Source organism: Trachemys scripta, chromosome 21, assembly GCF_013100865.1.
Source record: "Trachemys scripta elegans isolate TJP31775 chromosome 21, CAS_Tse_1.0, whole genome shotgun sequence".
In the NCBI taxonomy this organism is placed as follows: Eukaryota; Metazoa; Chordata; order Testudines; family Emydidae; genus Trachemys; species Trachemys scripta.
Genome location: NC_048318.1, coordinates 2,468,222 through 2,484,898, shown reverse-complemented (window position 1 = coordinate 2,484,898; position 16,677 = coordinate 2,468,222). Strand labels below are relative to the sequence as shown.

Sequence of the window (16,677 nt, the reverse complement as noted above, 5' to 3'; positions counted from 1 at the left end):
GGGGGAGTGAGGTGAAATAGGGGGTAACGGGGACTGAGGGGACAGGCGATGGGGTAACGGGGACTGAGGGGGCAGGGCCGGGGAACGGTTTAGGCGGCGGGGAGGTGGTCCCGGCGCTGACGGTGGGCGAGGGGCCGGGCCGGGCCGGGCCTGTCCCACTCACACTGTGCGCCAGACCGGCGGTGTCCCTGTCGACCCAGCCGCGCCCCTGCGAGGCCATGGCCGCCCCGCCACGTGCCGCGCCCGCCCGTTAGCGGCGCGAAGCGCTGAACGCCCAGCGTAGCGCCGCGCGGCGGGGGAGGGGCAGGCTATGAATATTCATGAGGGCGGGGCAATAGCGAGCCGAAGAGAAGGGGCGGGGTTGCCGCTGGGCCCGCCCCCCGGGCACGAAGCGGGTTCTCTGTCCTGCCCCAAGGTGGAGTCCGAGTCCCGACTCCCAGCCCCACCCCAGAGCACAGACCGCTGCCCTGCAGGTTCGTGGGCCTGGTGTACTCCGTTATGGGAACCACTCCTTGCTTGCCCTTTTTCAAAGTCCTGTGTCATTTTCTGGCAATATATAACAAATGATTTTTTAAAATCCTCCAGTATCTTCCTGTGGGGTCTGGAGTTATTAATGTAAGACCACAATCATCCTCCAGTTTGGGTTCATTTTGGTAGTGCTGTTTAGTACCGGATATACTGGCCTTGGTGGCTAAAATTTGAAAGGAAAAGGCAGCAGAGTGAAGACAGGAGAATGAGTTCCTGTAGCTTGAAGCCGAAGTTACACACACCTGCTCCTCCATCTAGAGCAAAGAGAATCACTTGGTTGGGGCAGGGCTTGAAGTGAGCCAGATTATGCTGAGCTGGCAATTTATAAGGGGTTTTTTTTTTTAGGATGCTATCTTGTTCTTCAGAAACCTCCGCTTTCATTTTAAAAAAGTGTGTCTAGCACTTATAATCATGGAGAAAGCTGGAAAAACATGCAAACTGATGCAGCAGCATCTGTCTGAATTTGCAGAGAGCCTGAAACAATAATAGTGAGACGTATTCCCCAGGATAGGATGACGATTTAAATGTAAAAAGCAACAGAGTCCTGTGGCACCTTATAGATGTATTGGAGAATAAGCTTTCGTGGGTGAATACCCACTTAGTCAGATCTAAATGTAAAAATTGTTGTTTTGCGGATATCCAAGCATATAAAAAAGGAGAGGGAGGATCACAAATTTGCACTTTCGATTGTGACCAGCATCTTATCTGAGTGAGGCTTGGGAGAGTGCCATTACTTCCCCTCTGCCACCCAGTTTGGGGGTCTCCATGCTGTGATCATATCAGCAATGAAAATATTAAACAGAATTGGGCTATTTTATGAATAGGTGACCTCATGGGAGCAGCAAGGCCACTCAAGAAATGGGGGTAGTAAAGCAGTATCTAGTGTTCTTTCCTCTTCCGTATCTTGGCTTATAGGAATTGGAATCTTTTGGCTAAGGCCTGAAACCAAGACCTGACCACATGGGGCCATCAAAAATTCCATAGCCACTTCTATGAGATTTTCAGAGTTATTAATGCCCCCCAGACATATTTGATGCTGAGCAATTACGTTCTACTTCTCTACATTTCACCCCAGAGGTAGCTGCTTTTCTGGGGTGGGTAAAATGCTCACTGTACCTCAATCACAGGGGCATTGTGAGGGCTGCTCTAACTTGCATCCAACCTACTACGGCCCCTATGGCCTGTACAGCATGGGAAATAGCTGGGGGTGTTGTATGGACACCCCAGATATGCCCCTGCATCCATGATCTTCAGTGGGGGCAGCATGGAGAACTGTCATGACCCCCGGGAGAAATTATTCCCGGGGAGAGGGGGCGGGGAAGGGGCTTACAGCTTCTTTGTAACCATGTGGCTGCAGCATACCTTTGAATTCCTCCCTTTGTCTCCTAATCAGGAGAGGGAGAGGATGTGAAATGGCCCTCACCTGAGTTTTCTTTCCCCAGGGGAAGTATTTTCTTTGGCCTGTCTTCTCCCTGCAAATATTAGGGGGCAGCTCTACTAACACAAAAACAGGGCAGCCTTGGAATCTGCCCCTCTACCACAGGGGCAATATAATAAATAATAATAAAAGCCTAGTAAATTAACAGTCTTAATCTGTTTATGCTAAATTGCTATAAACAGGGGGCGAGATCCTTAAAACAATTTTTAATCTGATTTAAAGTTATAAACTGGTGCAACTTTGAATATAGAGAAGTCTTGAGATCTGTTGTCATTTCTTCTCTGGGGGCTGGATGGAATGAAGGAGTGGGGGCCAAGTCTGTACTCTGCACAGTGCAATTCAAGAAAACCACTTTGGCAAATCAAGGCCTGGAAAGAGACAAAGAATCACAAGCTTTTTCTAAAATATTCCATTTTCTACTATATTTTCATGAGGCTTGATAACCTAATCACCACCGCTTGGGAATGAAGTCATTATGCCCCCTGATTCCAGAGTCCTAGTACCATTCTTGTCCTAACACATGGAGAGCCATTTAGCTCCCCAAAGACAGCTGCGATCGAAGAGGACTTTAAATCCAGCTCCCCAGGCCACGGAGCTGGTGAAAGAAACAAAGAGAATCAGTTAGAAAAAAATATTTCAGGACCATTCCGGTTAATGATTTTTACCATGAAAGACCTCATTTTTTTTAAAACCTCATTTTAAAATATCACATTTAAAAAATATTCTGGGCAAAGTCAGGTTTCTTATGTTCTCCACAACTTGGTTGCACCATCAGTGATAAAATTGCTCTCCATCTGCACCCACATTGTAAAGTCTTAGATGATAAATGCAACAACCTGTGGAGTGATAGCTTAAGCCAGTGGTTCTCAAACTTTTGTACTGGTGACCCCTTTCATATAGCAAGCCTCTGAATGTGACCCCCCTTATAAGTTAAAAACACTTTTTTGTACATTTAATACCATTATAAATGCTGGAAGCAAAACGGGGTTTAGGGTGGAGGTTAACAGCTTGTGACCCCCCATGAAATAAACTTGTGACCCCCTGAGGGCTCCTGACCCCCAGTTTGAGAACCCCTGGCTTATGCCATGGGAGACAGTGTGGTCTAGTGGTTACTTCACAGAACTGGGAGTCACCATAGCTAGTTTCTAATCCCCGCTCTGCCATTGATTGGCTGTGTGGCCTTCCTTGGACAAGTCACTAGGGCAGGGGCAGGCAAACTTTTCGGCCTGAGGGCCCTTCGGCTTTCGGAAATTGTATGGAGGGCGGGTTAGGGGAGGCTGTGCCTCCTCAAACAGCCAGGTGTGGCCCAGCCCCTGCCCCCTATCCGCCCCCTTTCCCCCCTTCTCACCCCCTGACAGCCCCTCCCTGGGACTCCTGCCCCATCCACCCCCCCTTTGTTCCCTGACTGCCCCATCCAACCACCTCCAGAACCCCTGCCCCTGACTGCACCCCACTGCCCCGTCCAACCCCCCCCCTTCCTAATTGCTCCCCAGGATCCCTGCTCCATCCAACCACCCCTTCTCACCCCCCCTTCCTGACTGCCCCCATTCAACCCCTGTTCCCCACCCTCTGACCGCCCCAACCCCATCCATACCCCCACCCCCTACCCAACCCCCCCGCTCCCTGTCCCCTTACCACGCTGCCTGGAGCACCAGCGGCTGGCGGCGCTAAAGTAGGGTTACTATATCTATTAAATAAAAAAAAAAAAGAGGACCCTCCACAGGCCCTGGCCCCGCCAATTTCCCCAGCCCCAGCCCCGCCCCAACTCCACCCCTTCCCCACCCTATCTCCGCCCCCTCCTCCCTCCCACTCCCAGCCACGCAGAAAGGGCTGCCCGAGCGCTACCGGCTTCACGATTTGCCTGGCAGCCCCCAGACCCTGCGCCCCCGGCCGGCACTTCCCCAGCGCAGCTGGAGCCCGGGAGGGGAAGCGCCCAGCCGGGGACGCAGGGTCTGGAGGCTGCCCGGCAAACCGTGAGGCCGGTAGCGCTTGGGCTTCGGGCAGACCCCTTGCCTCCGGACCATGCACCCCCAGCCGGGCACTTCCCCTCCCGGGCTCCGGCAGCGCAGGGTCCGGAGGCATGGGGGCTGCCCGAAGCCGGTAGCGCTCGGGCAGCCCGGCTCTTAAACAAAGCCGAAGAGTCAGGGGAGGAGCAGAGCCGCCATTTTCCCGGACATGTTCGGCTTTTTGGCAATTCCCCCGGATGGGGGTTTGAGAGCCGAAAAGCTGGACATGTCCCGGAAAAAGAGGACGTATGGTAACCCTACGCTAAAGCCATGCCACAGGCCGGGCCCTGCTGCCCAGAGCTCACAGTGAACGGAGGCTGCTGGGGAGGGGTAACAGCAGGGGAAGGGCCGGGAACTAGCCTCCCAGGCCAGGAGCTCAGGGGACGGGCAGGAGGGGCCTGCGGGCCATAGTTTGCCCACCTCTGCACTATGGCCTGGTTTTTGGATGTGCTCACTTCCTGCAGCTCCCACTGGAGTCATGGGTATGCTGGCCCCTACCTCTGAAAATCAGGCCTGAAAACTCCACACTTGCTTGGGAACAGTATGACTTTGCCTGCCTTTGTACAGTGCTTTTTGGCCTATGGCTGATAAGCAGTCAGTGCCAAGCATGATAAACCATGAAAAGTCCCTCTCCCCTTTACAGCAGGGGCTGGCTCCAGAGGCCTCTCTGACGGAGGATTTCACACTGACGTGATGGTGATTATTTGTAAGCGTCCCCCTGAGAAGGGCAAAGACGCCTCCAACGGTTCCTGAAAGCAGCACAAGATTGCGGGAGTCTCCCTGCGGATGAGGGAGAGTCTGCCTGTGGAGCGTTCACATTGGAAACACCCCCGTTAGCCCCTTGCGGGAAATAGGACTGTGGGCCACGTGGTGCCGGAACTACATTTCCCATGACCCTCCTGCAGAGCATGGGGGAGTGGAAAGGTCATTTCCTGCAGGGAACGCGGAAAGCAGCGCACACGTGATCCCCTATCCTGGCCCTTCGAGTCGGGGCCGGTCTCCGGCCGGGCTGCTGTAGAGGTAGGCGCCGCGTTGCAGGGCTAACTCGCCTGTCGGGGAGGTTGGTTTGCCTGGCACGGGGTCACTTGGCAATGCAGGATTTGCGCTCTCCGATCCCGCCAGGGCGAGAAATAGGGCAGGCTTGAAACCCTCGCTCTCTCCTGTGGGAGAGAGGCCGGTCCAAGGCTGCATGAGACCGGGAACAATCGCTCCTCGGGACGTGCAGTGGTAGCAGTAGTGAGCGAACAGTCTGCAGGTTTAAAGGGAGGGGTGGGGTGCGGCCGAGAGGGTATTCTTTGCGAGCGATCTTCCTTTGCAAGATCTTCCTTCTTGGCTGGAAAAAGTCAAGGGGTTGGGAGGTCTAGAGGCCTTCTCTTTCACAGTAGGTGGCCGAGGGAATTGATATTTCTGCTGGGGTGGGAAGGGCTTTCTTAACTTTAGTACATTGGATGTGCATGTTTGTGCTGAATCACACACAGCTCTGTGGCACTCTGATCTGTGGTTACTAAGCATTTTACAATGCAGTGTAAGACTCAGAATCCCTGTCTTATAGATGGTGAAACTGAAGCCTAAAGTCATACAGCAAGTCAACGGCAGAGCTAGGCACAGAACCTAGATTTCCTCATTTCGTTGTTCTATCCTGTGAACCATGCAGCACCTCCAGAACACTGGATAGATGCATTTTATACAATGAAATTAATATATTCAAGTTCTAACCCCTTCCATCCCAGAGGCTCCTAAAGACCTTTATAGACAGACAAATTATTCTGGTACTGGGCTGGCTAAGGACACCATGGCAAATGTTTCTATCTACAGAAAGTGCCTTGGCAACTTAAAATGGCAGACAGCTGCCTCTTAAAAATACAAGATAAAAGCCTCATGGAGGCACTGCTATGCCACTCTTGGTGACAAAACTCTGCAGTGTAGACAAGGCCTACGAATGTAAAGGCATAGACAAATGCATGGAATAGTTACTTGCCCTAGACCGGGTTAGGAAAGTTCTCTCTTAAGCTAATCAGAAGTGTTTCTAATTAATCGACAGAACTACAACAGATCCTTTCACGCACTTTATTAAAATAAATGCATCACCCAGAAGCCATAAATAAAACACCATCAATAGCATCACAGCAATTCGTTCACAGGAGCAAGGGCAAAAAATAGAACTAGTGATATTGGTTATTCCCGTGAGCATAGAAGATTCCTGGAGGTTGATTATTTTCATTATATCCACTTTGAGCAGCTTCTGATGCAATAGTCTACTCAAGGAGAAGCTCTGCAGGCCGCCTTGCTAATAGGCAGGCAACTGGTGTGCAACTGATGTGTTTCAATACAAATATTCAGGAAGCTGGCAGGTAAAGCTGTTTTCTACCACAATCAACCTCCTTTGTCTAGAAGCACAAATGAGATTTTAGAGTCAACTTGACTTATTCAGGATCTCTAGAAGGAACAAAGAGTTAAGAATGATGCAATGTGCCTGTGCAGAGCAGGTAGATCTTTGATTGGCACTAAGGGATGGATAGTCCTGTGGATGGGGGTTGAAGAGACTCTAGATAACTATGAAGAAAAGGAGCTCTTCCTGGGAATGAGGCCACTTGCCAGGTCACAGCGCACCCCCCAGCGCAGGGCAGATCTCTTCTTTTCTGTAGGCACCAGATAGTTGTTGGGGACATAGATGTGTTGAGACCTGGTTGGGAGGTCAGGCTTGTAGAGCATCTGTTCCCGAATGCCCCAGCGCAATTCCTTCCTGTGATCCTCCCCTGGTATCCGGAATGACTCCCAGTCCCGCTTATACTCAAAGTAACGGGCTACCCGGTCAATCTTCCCACGATTACGGCCTTGCTGCTCTAATCTTGGAGGAATGAAGGATTTTGGTTGTCCAGCCATAATCAAGTCTTGTTCGTAAACTGGAGAGCCCTGACCATGGCAATCCCTAGGAAGAAATGGGGGGTCTCCATGAGAGCCACTGCGACGAGGAAGATCCAAGTAAAACTTTCCATGGGAACTGTGGTTCGGCTCGCTTTCCACCTCTGACGCGGTGTCTTCCTGGTGGGGGTGTAGATGGAGCAGTCTCAGTCTCAGGTCTGAGATCTCAGGGTCACTTTCAGCACTGGTTTCTGGTTCACTGGTGACTGATTCATCAGACACATGTACCTCTCCATCAGGCATCCGCCTCAGAACTTTCCTCTTCATCACTGGCTTCCTGGGTCCTCTAGGTCCCTCTGAGAGGGTCTCTGGTTGCATGCTGTGTTCTGCCTGATGGTGCCGCATCAACAGATGAAGAGATGGCCTGATCCCAGAAGTCACAGATGCTTTACTATAGGGGTCATACTGGGTTGGAGCATAGGTTCCTCTCAGGCTATCGCCATCTCCTTGCTCTGCACAAAGTTGGGTGAAGGCCATAGCAGCTGCTGCCGCCATCCGCTCTTTATGGTTCATAGTGGCCCATCTGTACCGATCTGGTCCTATCAGTGCCTCCATGATTTCACCTGGGCTCGATTGATTGTCACTTATTCTGCAAGAGTAAATTGTAATTAAGTTCTTAGTACATCTGAACTGACTAAGATACAAAAGATACTTAGCAAAAAAAAACAAAAAACAAAAAAAAAAAAAAACCACACACACACACGGAGTCTTTGTGGCATCTTAGAGACTAACAAGTTTATTTGGGCATAAGCTTTCCCAAATAAATTTGTTAGTCTCTAAGGTGCCACAAGGACTCCGTGGTTGTTGGTTTTTTTTGCTGATACAGATGAACATGGCTACCACTGGAAAGATACTTAGTGAACATTAAAATCAGACACTAGACCACTTACCAGTGACCATCTGAATGCTAAAAAGGGATTTAAACAAATGAGTAAGAGCTAGTGAAACTGAAAAGAGTAGTCCAATCAGAATCCTTTATGGATACCCAAATTTACCCCTCACTTTGAATGATACTTCCCTACAGATGCTTTTATATGTCAGATGCAAATAGCTACCTATCGTGTAGTCATGCCCTAATGTCCCTTTTGAAGCAAATATTAGAATTGTGCCATAAGAGAATTTGCAGTGGTATTCAAACAGCAAAGGGGTAATTGATATGGATTAGTTATCCTAGCACAAGGGACAGTTACTAAGGTAATAGCTAAGGATGAGGCAGAATAAGATTCACTCTTTGGTTTTGTCTGAACTTGGGCGGGGGGGGGGGGAGTATTAGTAACATTTTCTAGTGTGATTCTGCCTTGTGTGAGCAAGGACAGTTGTTTAATAACTATTTTACTAGCTGTGCTGACTCCAAGGGGGCACCCTAGAAATGTTTTACTAGCACAGATAATGAAAAGGCCCACCCCTGGGAGGTCATCTTGATACCAAAGTCTTACCTAAAGCAAAGCTGGAGACTGCAGTTGAATTGCATACTATGAGACTTCAGTCCATAGTAGAAGCCAAGCGTGGGAACATTTAGGCTGAGATTTTCAAAGTCACCTCGGGGATTTGGATACCTAATTCACATTAATTCTAAGAGCAACTGGGCACCGAATCCATTCGACAGCTTTGAAAACTTGAGCTTTAATAGTGTCAAAAGAAGCTATTTTGAAGGAAAGATGACATTACAACAGATGGTTCCGTAAGACTAATAACAGACATTAACAAGTTGCCTCACATGCTGATGCTAGTAGAGCAGGGGGCTGTTGAAAATGCGGATTGTTGCTTGGCAGCTCTGTACACATCCCCAAAAGACTACATGAAAGCTTGGTATAGATGTGACTGGGCCTACGCAGTAGATCTGATGTTATAACAGTAAATGGAATGAGGGACATGAGATTAGAAGCGTTGAAAGGATTAATTACACTGAATAAGGAAAAGTTGTCACAGCTAAGCCCAGCCGGCCATATGCTAGGTCAGAACATGGGAAATGTAGGACACTGAGGAATGTTAGAAAGCCAAAGCCAGTATGTGAAGTAAATTCTCAGATGGGTAAATGCCAGAGGCAGATTTATACTAAATCTAACAGGAAGTAAAGACACTCAGATTTGCTTATCTCCTTACTGTCTTCTTCTGCAGACACTGAGGAGCTACCAAGGCCTCCCAACTGGGATAATTCACAGGAATTCTCAATATGGCAGAAATGGGTGTGGAGAAAGATAAAGGAGAGGGACTACTGAAGAGGGTGCAGGAACTGGAGGAAGAAGTGAAGAGACTGCAAGAGAAACTCTTGGAGGGCAAGGAGGGCACAGACATAAAAAGCAACCCTTCAGCACTGGGGAAAACTAAGAAACGCCAGCAGCGGCCATTTGATTTTAGTGCCTATGGCCGGAGACATGTGGCACTGAAGATTGCCTACCTGGGCTGGGGTTACCAGGGCTTTGCCAGCCAGGAGAACACCAGCAACACCATTGAAGAAAAACTGTTTGAGGCACTAAGCAAGACCCGGCTGGTAGACAATAGGCAGACTTCCAATTATCATCGCTGTGGACGGACAGACAAGGGGGTCAGTGCATTTGGACAGGTTGGTACCTGAGGCTGCAAGTTCTCCCAGCTCTTGCAGATATGAGAGATTTTGCCTTAATTGTGCTGTGAAATCTAGATGGAGGGTGTACAGTCCTTTAGGATAATTCAACAGGCTTTATGACAAAGCTCGTGTCAAGCACAGGGGATAAAATCATTGGACCAATCTAAAAAGATACTAATTTTTCACTCTGATCTGAAAATGAACATGGTAAGGAGCCAAGTATCAGAGGGGTAGCCGTGTTAGTCTGAATCTGTAAAAAGCAACAGAGGGTCCTGTGGCACCTTTGAGACTAACAGAAGTATTGGGAGCATAAGCTTTCGTGGGTAAGAACCTCATTTCTTCAGATGCAAGACTGCAGAAGTGTGGTTCTTACCCACGAAAGCTTATGCTCCCAATACTTCTGTTAGTCTCAAAGGTGCCACAGGACCCTCTGTTGCTTTTTACATGGTAAGGAGCATTCCTAGTATGTAAAAGGACACTGCAGAGAGAGCCCATAGTTAACTTTGTGCTCAGCAATGCATTTAGTCAACAATTCACAATGGACATGAATGATGGAAGACACTTCAGGCTTGTCTACATGGAGAAGACATTGTGAAATAAGTGAGGGTGTGTGACTTTAAAGTGCAGTGCTCTTCTGTACTAACTCCCTGCATGGACACTCACTCAGCACAAAGGCACTCGTATTGTGGAGTAAGTATCCACACAAGAAGCAATTACACACTAATGGCTTGTCTACATGGGGAAATAATGGCAGAATAGCTATTCTGCCATTATTTCCCCATGTAGACAAGCCATTAGTGTGCAACTTAGAACAATGCTAAGCAAAATTACAACTGCACCAAGTGTCCCAAACAGTCATTAATACATGTTGACCTGGTTAAATTCTTATTCCTTTAAAAAACAAAAAACCCTCGTGAAACAAATCAGAATGGTCTCCAGTTGACTTGGGTCTTGTCTACATACTGCCTTTGTACTGGTTAACTACTATGGTTAGGAGTGTGGGGTTTTTAACTAACTAGTAAACTCAGCATAACCCCTAGTGTGGAGGCAGTTTTACCAGTATAGCTATTCCTCTAGAGAAGGCGAGTAAGCACCTTTAAACCATTACATGAACGCTGGGAGGACTGTACCACTTTAACAATATTGGTATAGTTAACAGTACAACTGTGTTTAGACAAGGCTTTAGACTGTACACTTCAGTCAGAACATAACAGGATACGGTCATGTCAATGGGTTAAACGCCCACTTCTGTCAGTGGGTTGAACCCAAACCTTCTTGATAAGGGCCAAAAGCAGTTTTTGTTTGCATATAGACTAGCCCCAGTCTACCAATAAGTTGATCTGATGCCAGTGCCTAGTGGACAATTGTCTGTATAAAACACCACAAATTGGCACCCTTGTTGAGGTTAAGGAGTGAGTTAGCCATGGAACTGAGCTCAGTTGCCATCAGAGTGTATGTTTCCTCCAAGTCAAGGTTGAAAGTATTCCAAGATACCTATATAGTCCATGGATTACTAGGACTTTGAGGGCTGTTAGTCGATCACCAAATAGATAACAGTGCAGCAAACTGTTAGCTCACTCCAACCACCTCCAGCAGCTGCAACTACACACTTCAATAGGGACTACGGCTAGATCTAGCTATTAAAGCAAACCAGAAGATCAGTGTCTCTTCCAGAGGTCTTGAATTTGTTTACTTTAAAACTGAGTGTAATTGGAAGCTTGCTTTGCCTATTTTGATGGAGTCAGAGTGTAATCCCCTTTTTCCAATCCTATAGGTGATTTCCCTGGACCTTCGCTCAAACCTTTCAGAGGGAAAGAAAGTGAATGGTCATGAGGGTGGCTTGGAAGACAAAACCAGTAGTCCTGCCAACGAAATCCGCTACACCCATATCCTAAATCGGGTGCTCCCTCCTGACATACGCGTGTTGGCCTGGGCCCCTGTAGAGCCCAGCTTCAGTGCTAGATTCAGCTGCCTCAAGAGGACCTATCGCTATTTTTTCCCTCGTGCAGATTTAGATGTGGCCCTCATGAATGCTGCAGCCCAAAAATATGTGGGGACCCATGACTTCCGGAACTTGTGCAAGATGGATGTAGCCAATGGTGTGACAAACTTCCAAAGGACTATTCTTACAGCACAGGTGCAGCTGGTGGATAGAAGAGGGGAAACTGGGCTACAGGACCCTTTCCAACTGTACCAGTTTGAAGTCACAGGCCAGGCATTCCTCTATCATCAAGTCCGTTGCATGATGGCAATCCTCTTGCTAATTGGACAGAGTATGGAGAATCCAGAGATTATTGATGAGCTATTGGATGTAGAGAAGAACCCTCGAAAACCACAGTACAGGCAAGAATTACCAAGACAAATCCTCAGAATTTTACCTTAAAGAATTTATGCATCTTAGTCCCTGTTTCTGAATCTAGTGCTGTAAGTGCCCCTGCCACGCTTCCTATCAACATCCAAGCAGCCTGTCACTATCAACCCTAGAGTGATATGGAAGACAATAATTCCAGTGGCAGCCTGCTACTTAACATACCCTCTTAATCTCCAAAACATGCCCTTGAGAAACTACTTTTCCTGTTGCCTCAGTGTTTAAACTTTGGCTCTTCAGGCAAGGAACATGACATTCTTGATGGGTCTTATTCCTTAGGATCTAGTAAAAATGTAAGCATTACTCATAAGTTCAAGGAGCTGCTGACTTGACAGCTCTTATACAAGATAGTGAGCTAGTCATCTTTTCCACTGAAATCAGTGCCATCACATTGGATCTGCAGTCTTGTGTTCTAGGTTTTTCCCAAGTCACTGCATCATTTTGTTTTAACTTCCTGCTGACTGTGCCTGTGCACGGTTAGGTAATGTCTCCTCCTTTCCTCTCTGCAGCATGGCAGTGGAATTTCCTCTGGTTCTGTATGACTGCGAGTTTGAAAACATCCAGTGGATCTACGACCAAGAAGTTCAGGAGTTTAATGTTACTCATTTACAGCAACTCTGGGCCAATCATGCAGTCAAAACTCACATGTTATATAACATGTTACAGGGGCTAGACTCTGCTGTCATACCCACAGGGCCAGGTAGGAAAATTGTTCTGAGAGTATGCCTAACAAATCAAAGTCATGTAGGGATAAAGGCTAATTCCTGAAATGAGTAGCCTGGGTTGTTTGAGATATTCTAGCATCTGACTTTTTTGTATGTTACAGGCCCAGAGAAGGACAGAATGGTCCTCTGGAGAGAGGTGAAGCCCCCAGTCCACAACCAGGTCAGCAGTTTCATCGAGGGGGTGAAGGCCCGCACTTACAAACCTTTGCTGGCTCGTCCCAAGTGCGAAGGTTTGGAGTCCCGGATCAATCACTTTGTGCGCAGGGGACGTATTGAGCTGCCACACTGCAGGGAGAAAGAGACTGGAGCAGACAAAGAGGAGCACCTAGAAATAAAGAGAGGCCACAATGACAGTGCAGAAAAAGATAGTGAGGTTCCGGGACAAGCTGCCAAGCGGGTCTGTGTGGACACAGTCCAAGAGCTCTAAACGAGACCTTGCCACCTGATCACAGAAGCAGGACCATCTTTCAGTGATGGGGTGGAAGTGGTCCCCTAGGATTTTAGGAAAGGAAGCATTTGGGGGTGGGAGGAAGGGCACAGAGGAGAGGAATCCTTTTAAAGCTGCAATTCTGCACCTACTTTTTTAAAATATTAATTTCCAGGGCACTGTCCAAAGAACTATTGTACAATGATATAGTGCAGAGGTTCTCAAACAGGTCCATGAAACATGCTGGGCATATGGTACTTGTTTTACCTCCTTTTTACCAGCTGCTAAAATGCATTAAAAGTAGCTAATATTACTTTTCCATGCAAGCAATTGCTGTATTTGCCACAGGAATATCATGTGATTAAATGGAAGAGGTGGTGCCCCATGTAATTGAGGACAAGTGGTAGAGACAGTATAAGTGTGATCCAGACTAGGAAAGTGAAAACCCCTACTCTAAGGGGCCACCATTATTTCCTTTCATCCCTCAATTTCTTCAGCCCTTTCATGCTGCACTTTCTGCTTAAGCACTTTGCACATGGAAGAGTTGCAGAGAGAACCAGTTAGTACCCTGGCCAGGGTCCGTTTTCAGCCAGCTCCCTGGGTAAAGTGCTGTCTCAGCAACTGCTGCCAGGCTCCTGTTTGCCACCCAGAGTGCATTCTGGTGGGTAGTACCCAAAAGTAGGAAGTATGGTAAGTGCTTTGGAGCAGTGGTTCTCAAACTTGGGCCATCGCTTGTTCGGGGAAAGCCCCTGGCAGGCTGGGCCTGTTTGTTTACCTGCTGCATCCGCAGGTTCAGCTGATCGCGGCTCCCGCTGGCTGCGGTTCACCGCTCCTGGCCAATGGGGGCTGCAGGAAGCAGCGCAGGACAAGGGATGTGCTGGCTGCCCTTCCCACAGCCCCCATTGGCCTGGAGCGGGGGACCGCGGCCAGTGGGAGGCACGATCGGCTGAACCTGCAGATGTGGCAGGTAAACAAACCAGCTCGGCCTGCCAGGGGCTTTCCCTGAGCAAGTGGCAGCCCAAGTTTGAGAACCACTGCTTTGGAGGAACCCAGGAATGTTGTAGGTTCTTTCCCCTTCATTCCTGCAGGCTTTATTTAATTGAGAAAGGTGAGATACTTAGAGGCTACTAGGGCCACAGCTCTGTGGAAGCGTAAACGCTTTGGGTAACAGTGCTATTCATGGAGACTACCTCCAGGCACTTAAGTGTCAGCATGAAAGTAGGGAGCAAGGAAGTTTGAAAGAAAGTTAACTAAAAGAATGTCAGAAATAATCAGCTTTTTCTGGAAACATAGGATACGATTTCAGATGAAACACTTGTCCCAATTACAAATATTGGGTGGGATGGACAGCAGGAGAGGCAGAGAAGGCTGGAGAAATTATTGTGGAAAGGAAGAGCCCATACTGCAGGAGAAGAATTGAAAGGCAATAGTAGAATAGTCATGTCAGGATGCGGCAATGCCTTAATTTCTGAATCAGATCATTAAACACTTTTCAGTTTTAAACTAGAGACTGACTAATTTGGCATTCAGATGAATTTTACTAGTTGTTTCAAATGCTTTATTTTTTCCCCTATGAAGGAAACCAGCACCTTCATGACACTAATTAAACTACAATTTTAGAAGAGATGCACTGGAAGGAAATTGATGCGACTCAACAGAAAGTTCTGCCCACAATCCCAAAGGAGTGAGCCACACTGATAACTAGTGAAAAGTATAATACCTGGTATTGGGGAAAGGTACCTACCACAGGTCCTCAACCCTGTCTTTAAAGGAATTTAGGCACCAATCCTCTAAGCAGTCTTGCAACTGCTTCCCTTCTTACACACACATAGAAACGAACATTGACATCACTAGGACTATGTTCATTTGAACTATGGCTTCTTCCTCAACTAGCTCCATCCTGCCCTAGGAATACCAGCATCCTAGTATACAGAGAGACTTGATTTCTCTGTATTGGACTTCTTGTCCACGTGTGAAGCAGCCCTACCCAGGAATGTGAATATGCCTTAAAACTCCTCCAGCACTATGTTGGTTTGTTGAAAAGCTACGTTTCATAACTCCTATAATTATAGGGCAACAGCCTGCTAGATTCAATCACAGCATTTGATACCGTTTTAAGGAGTGAAATGTCAGGTATACAGGAAAGTATAATTAAATATTTGAAAGTTTGAGGATGCAGCAGTGGTTGAGTCTGAAACTACATGTTCAGCAACATAAGTCTGTCAAGGAGAACAGTGCATGTTTTACCCAAAAGCCACCTTTTCAGATGTCAGAGGGGTAGCCGTGTTAGTCTGAATCTGTAAAAAGCAACAGAGGGTCCTGTGGCACCTTTAAGACTGTTGCTTTTCAGATGGTTTACTTCAGTACTCTCAATGCATAAAGTGAGCTATAAAAGACAAAACAGCTTATGCACTCCAAACTTGTGCTGGACATTTTTTTGCCATAAATAGATGGGTGGAAGAAGCCACACATTTGGCTCCATCCACACCTTTCTAAAAACTTGCCCTGGATTTATGGGAACAAGTGGCTCTAACGCTGTAAAGCTTCTAACTTCCGGAGCTAGTTTAATTACCATAAGTAGCAAAGACCTTTGTTTTAGGTTTCAGAAGAAGGTAGTAGGACAGTCAGCACCCTGCTGGAGCTATGGTTCAGAATCATCTCCGGCCCAATCTACACTACGATGTCAGCGGTGCCGGGGGAGTTAGAACATCTCTTGCCATGGTCCAGACTGGTGCTATACCTGAGATAGTGCAGCGAAACAGAGGCTCAGTCTCACATATATTAGAAGACCATTTTACATGTTACCCTCATAGGGGACAAGGTTCTACCCCTTTCCCTGCTGTAAAGGATTGGACAATGCAGATAAGAGCGGAGACTCTAGCTAGCCCAGAATCACCAGCACTACCCAGGATCCACGCAGGGGGGCCCTACTGAGGAAAGGCCTGGGGGGTTACAGAGCTAGAGGCGGGGGAGAGCGGTTGTACAGTGCCCAGTGCAATGACAAGCTCCGGTGAGCCTAAGCACCCAGGTGTTCTCCAGTCCATCACCGGGCCCGAGGCCTTGAGCGAGGACCTGGGTTTTGCACTTCGGGACAAGGCGGACCTGAGGCCGTGTTCAGTGCGGGCCACCCCGAGCACCATCGCCCAGGGCCAGCCGAGGAACAGCGGCCCCAGCTCGCCCCACGAGCCGTGTTCTAGCAGCCGGGGCAGAGCTGAGGTGGAATCAGGGCCGATAAGGTCCAGTCCCGCCTCGCGCAGGGCCCTGCCCGCTGACCGTAGGCGAGGCGCCGTCTCGCCAGAGCCTCACCGTCCCGGGCCCTGCACAGCGGGCGGGGCTGACAGCCGGGAGGGACCCTCCTCCCCCCCGTACCTGTCCCGTGCCCGAGAAACTCCGGTCCCGTCCTCACGCAACGACCGTTACCGGCTCCTACCCACTCCCAACGGCCGTCTCCGCCGCCGTTTAAATCGCGGGGCGGGACTTCCCCCGAGGCCGCAAAATCCACCGTTCTTATTGGACCGTCCTCTGTTAAAGTCCGCCCGCCGCCGCCGCATGCTTCGCTTTCATTGGGCCTCAGAATTCCACCCCCGGCTTTTCTCCTCCCATTGGGTGCCATGCTGGCGGCCCCGCCTCTTCCACACTCCCTCGTAATCTCATTGGGGGCTATCGCTATCACTTCGCCCTGTCGCTACTGATTGGG

The 16,677-nt window shown here is 48.5% G+C and overlaps 3 protein-coding genes across 6 annotated transcripts in view; 1 reads left to right on the top strand and 2 right to left on the bottom strand.

The window, feature by feature from the left end:
• The window catches only part of DDX25 (DEAD-box helicase 25), a 54,197-nt gene extending 53,953 nt beyond the window's left edge, over window positions 1-244 (bottom strand). Inside the window, exon 1 of the mRNA XM_034754601.1 lies at window positions 164-244. Coding sequence (XP_034610492.1) covers window positions 164-220 — 57 coding nt within the window. The 5' untranslated portion in view covers window positions 221-244. The remainder of the gene's footprint in view (window positions 1-163) is intronic.
• Window positions 245-4,913: 4,669 nt separating this feature from the next.
• On the top strand, window positions 4,914-13,745 carry PUS3 (pseudouridine synthase 3). Its single transcript, XM_034754676.1, has 5 exons — window positions 4,914-4,992; window positions 9,013-9,457; window positions 11,235-11,803; window positions 12,338-12,528; window positions 12,655-13,745. The coding sequence occupies exons 2-5, from the start codon at window positions 9,068-9,070 to the stop codon at window positions 12,978-12,980; spliced, it is 1,476 nt and encodes a 491-aa protein (XP_034610567.1). The 5' UTR covers window positions 4,914-4,992; window positions 9,013-9,067; the 3' UTR covers window positions 12,981-13,745.
• Window positions 6,026-16,459, bottom strand: HYLS1 (HYLS1 centriolar and ciliogenesis associated). 4 transcript variants are annotated; one of them, XM_034754678.1, is made up of 3 exons: window positions 16,350-16,459; window positions 15,553-15,720; window positions 6,026-7,483 (listed from the first exon to the last, which is right to left on the bottom strand). In XM_034754678.1, the coding sequence occupies exon 3, from the start codon at window positions 7,447-7,449 to the stop codon at window positions 6,526-6,528; it is 924 nt and encodes a 307-aa protein (XP_034610569.1). In that variant the 5' UTR covers window positions 7,450-7,483; window positions 15,553-15,720; window positions 16,350-16,459; the 3' UTR covers window positions 6,026-6,525. The 4 variants fall into 4 exon arrangements, with proteins under 4 accessions (XP_034610569.1, XP_034610571.1, XP_034610570.1 ...); XM_034754680.1 differs by having other exon boundaries at window positions 15,569-15,720; XM_034754679.1 differs by lacking the exon at window positions 15,553-15,720.
• Between the last annotated feature and the right edge of the window lie 218 nt (window positions 16,460-16,677).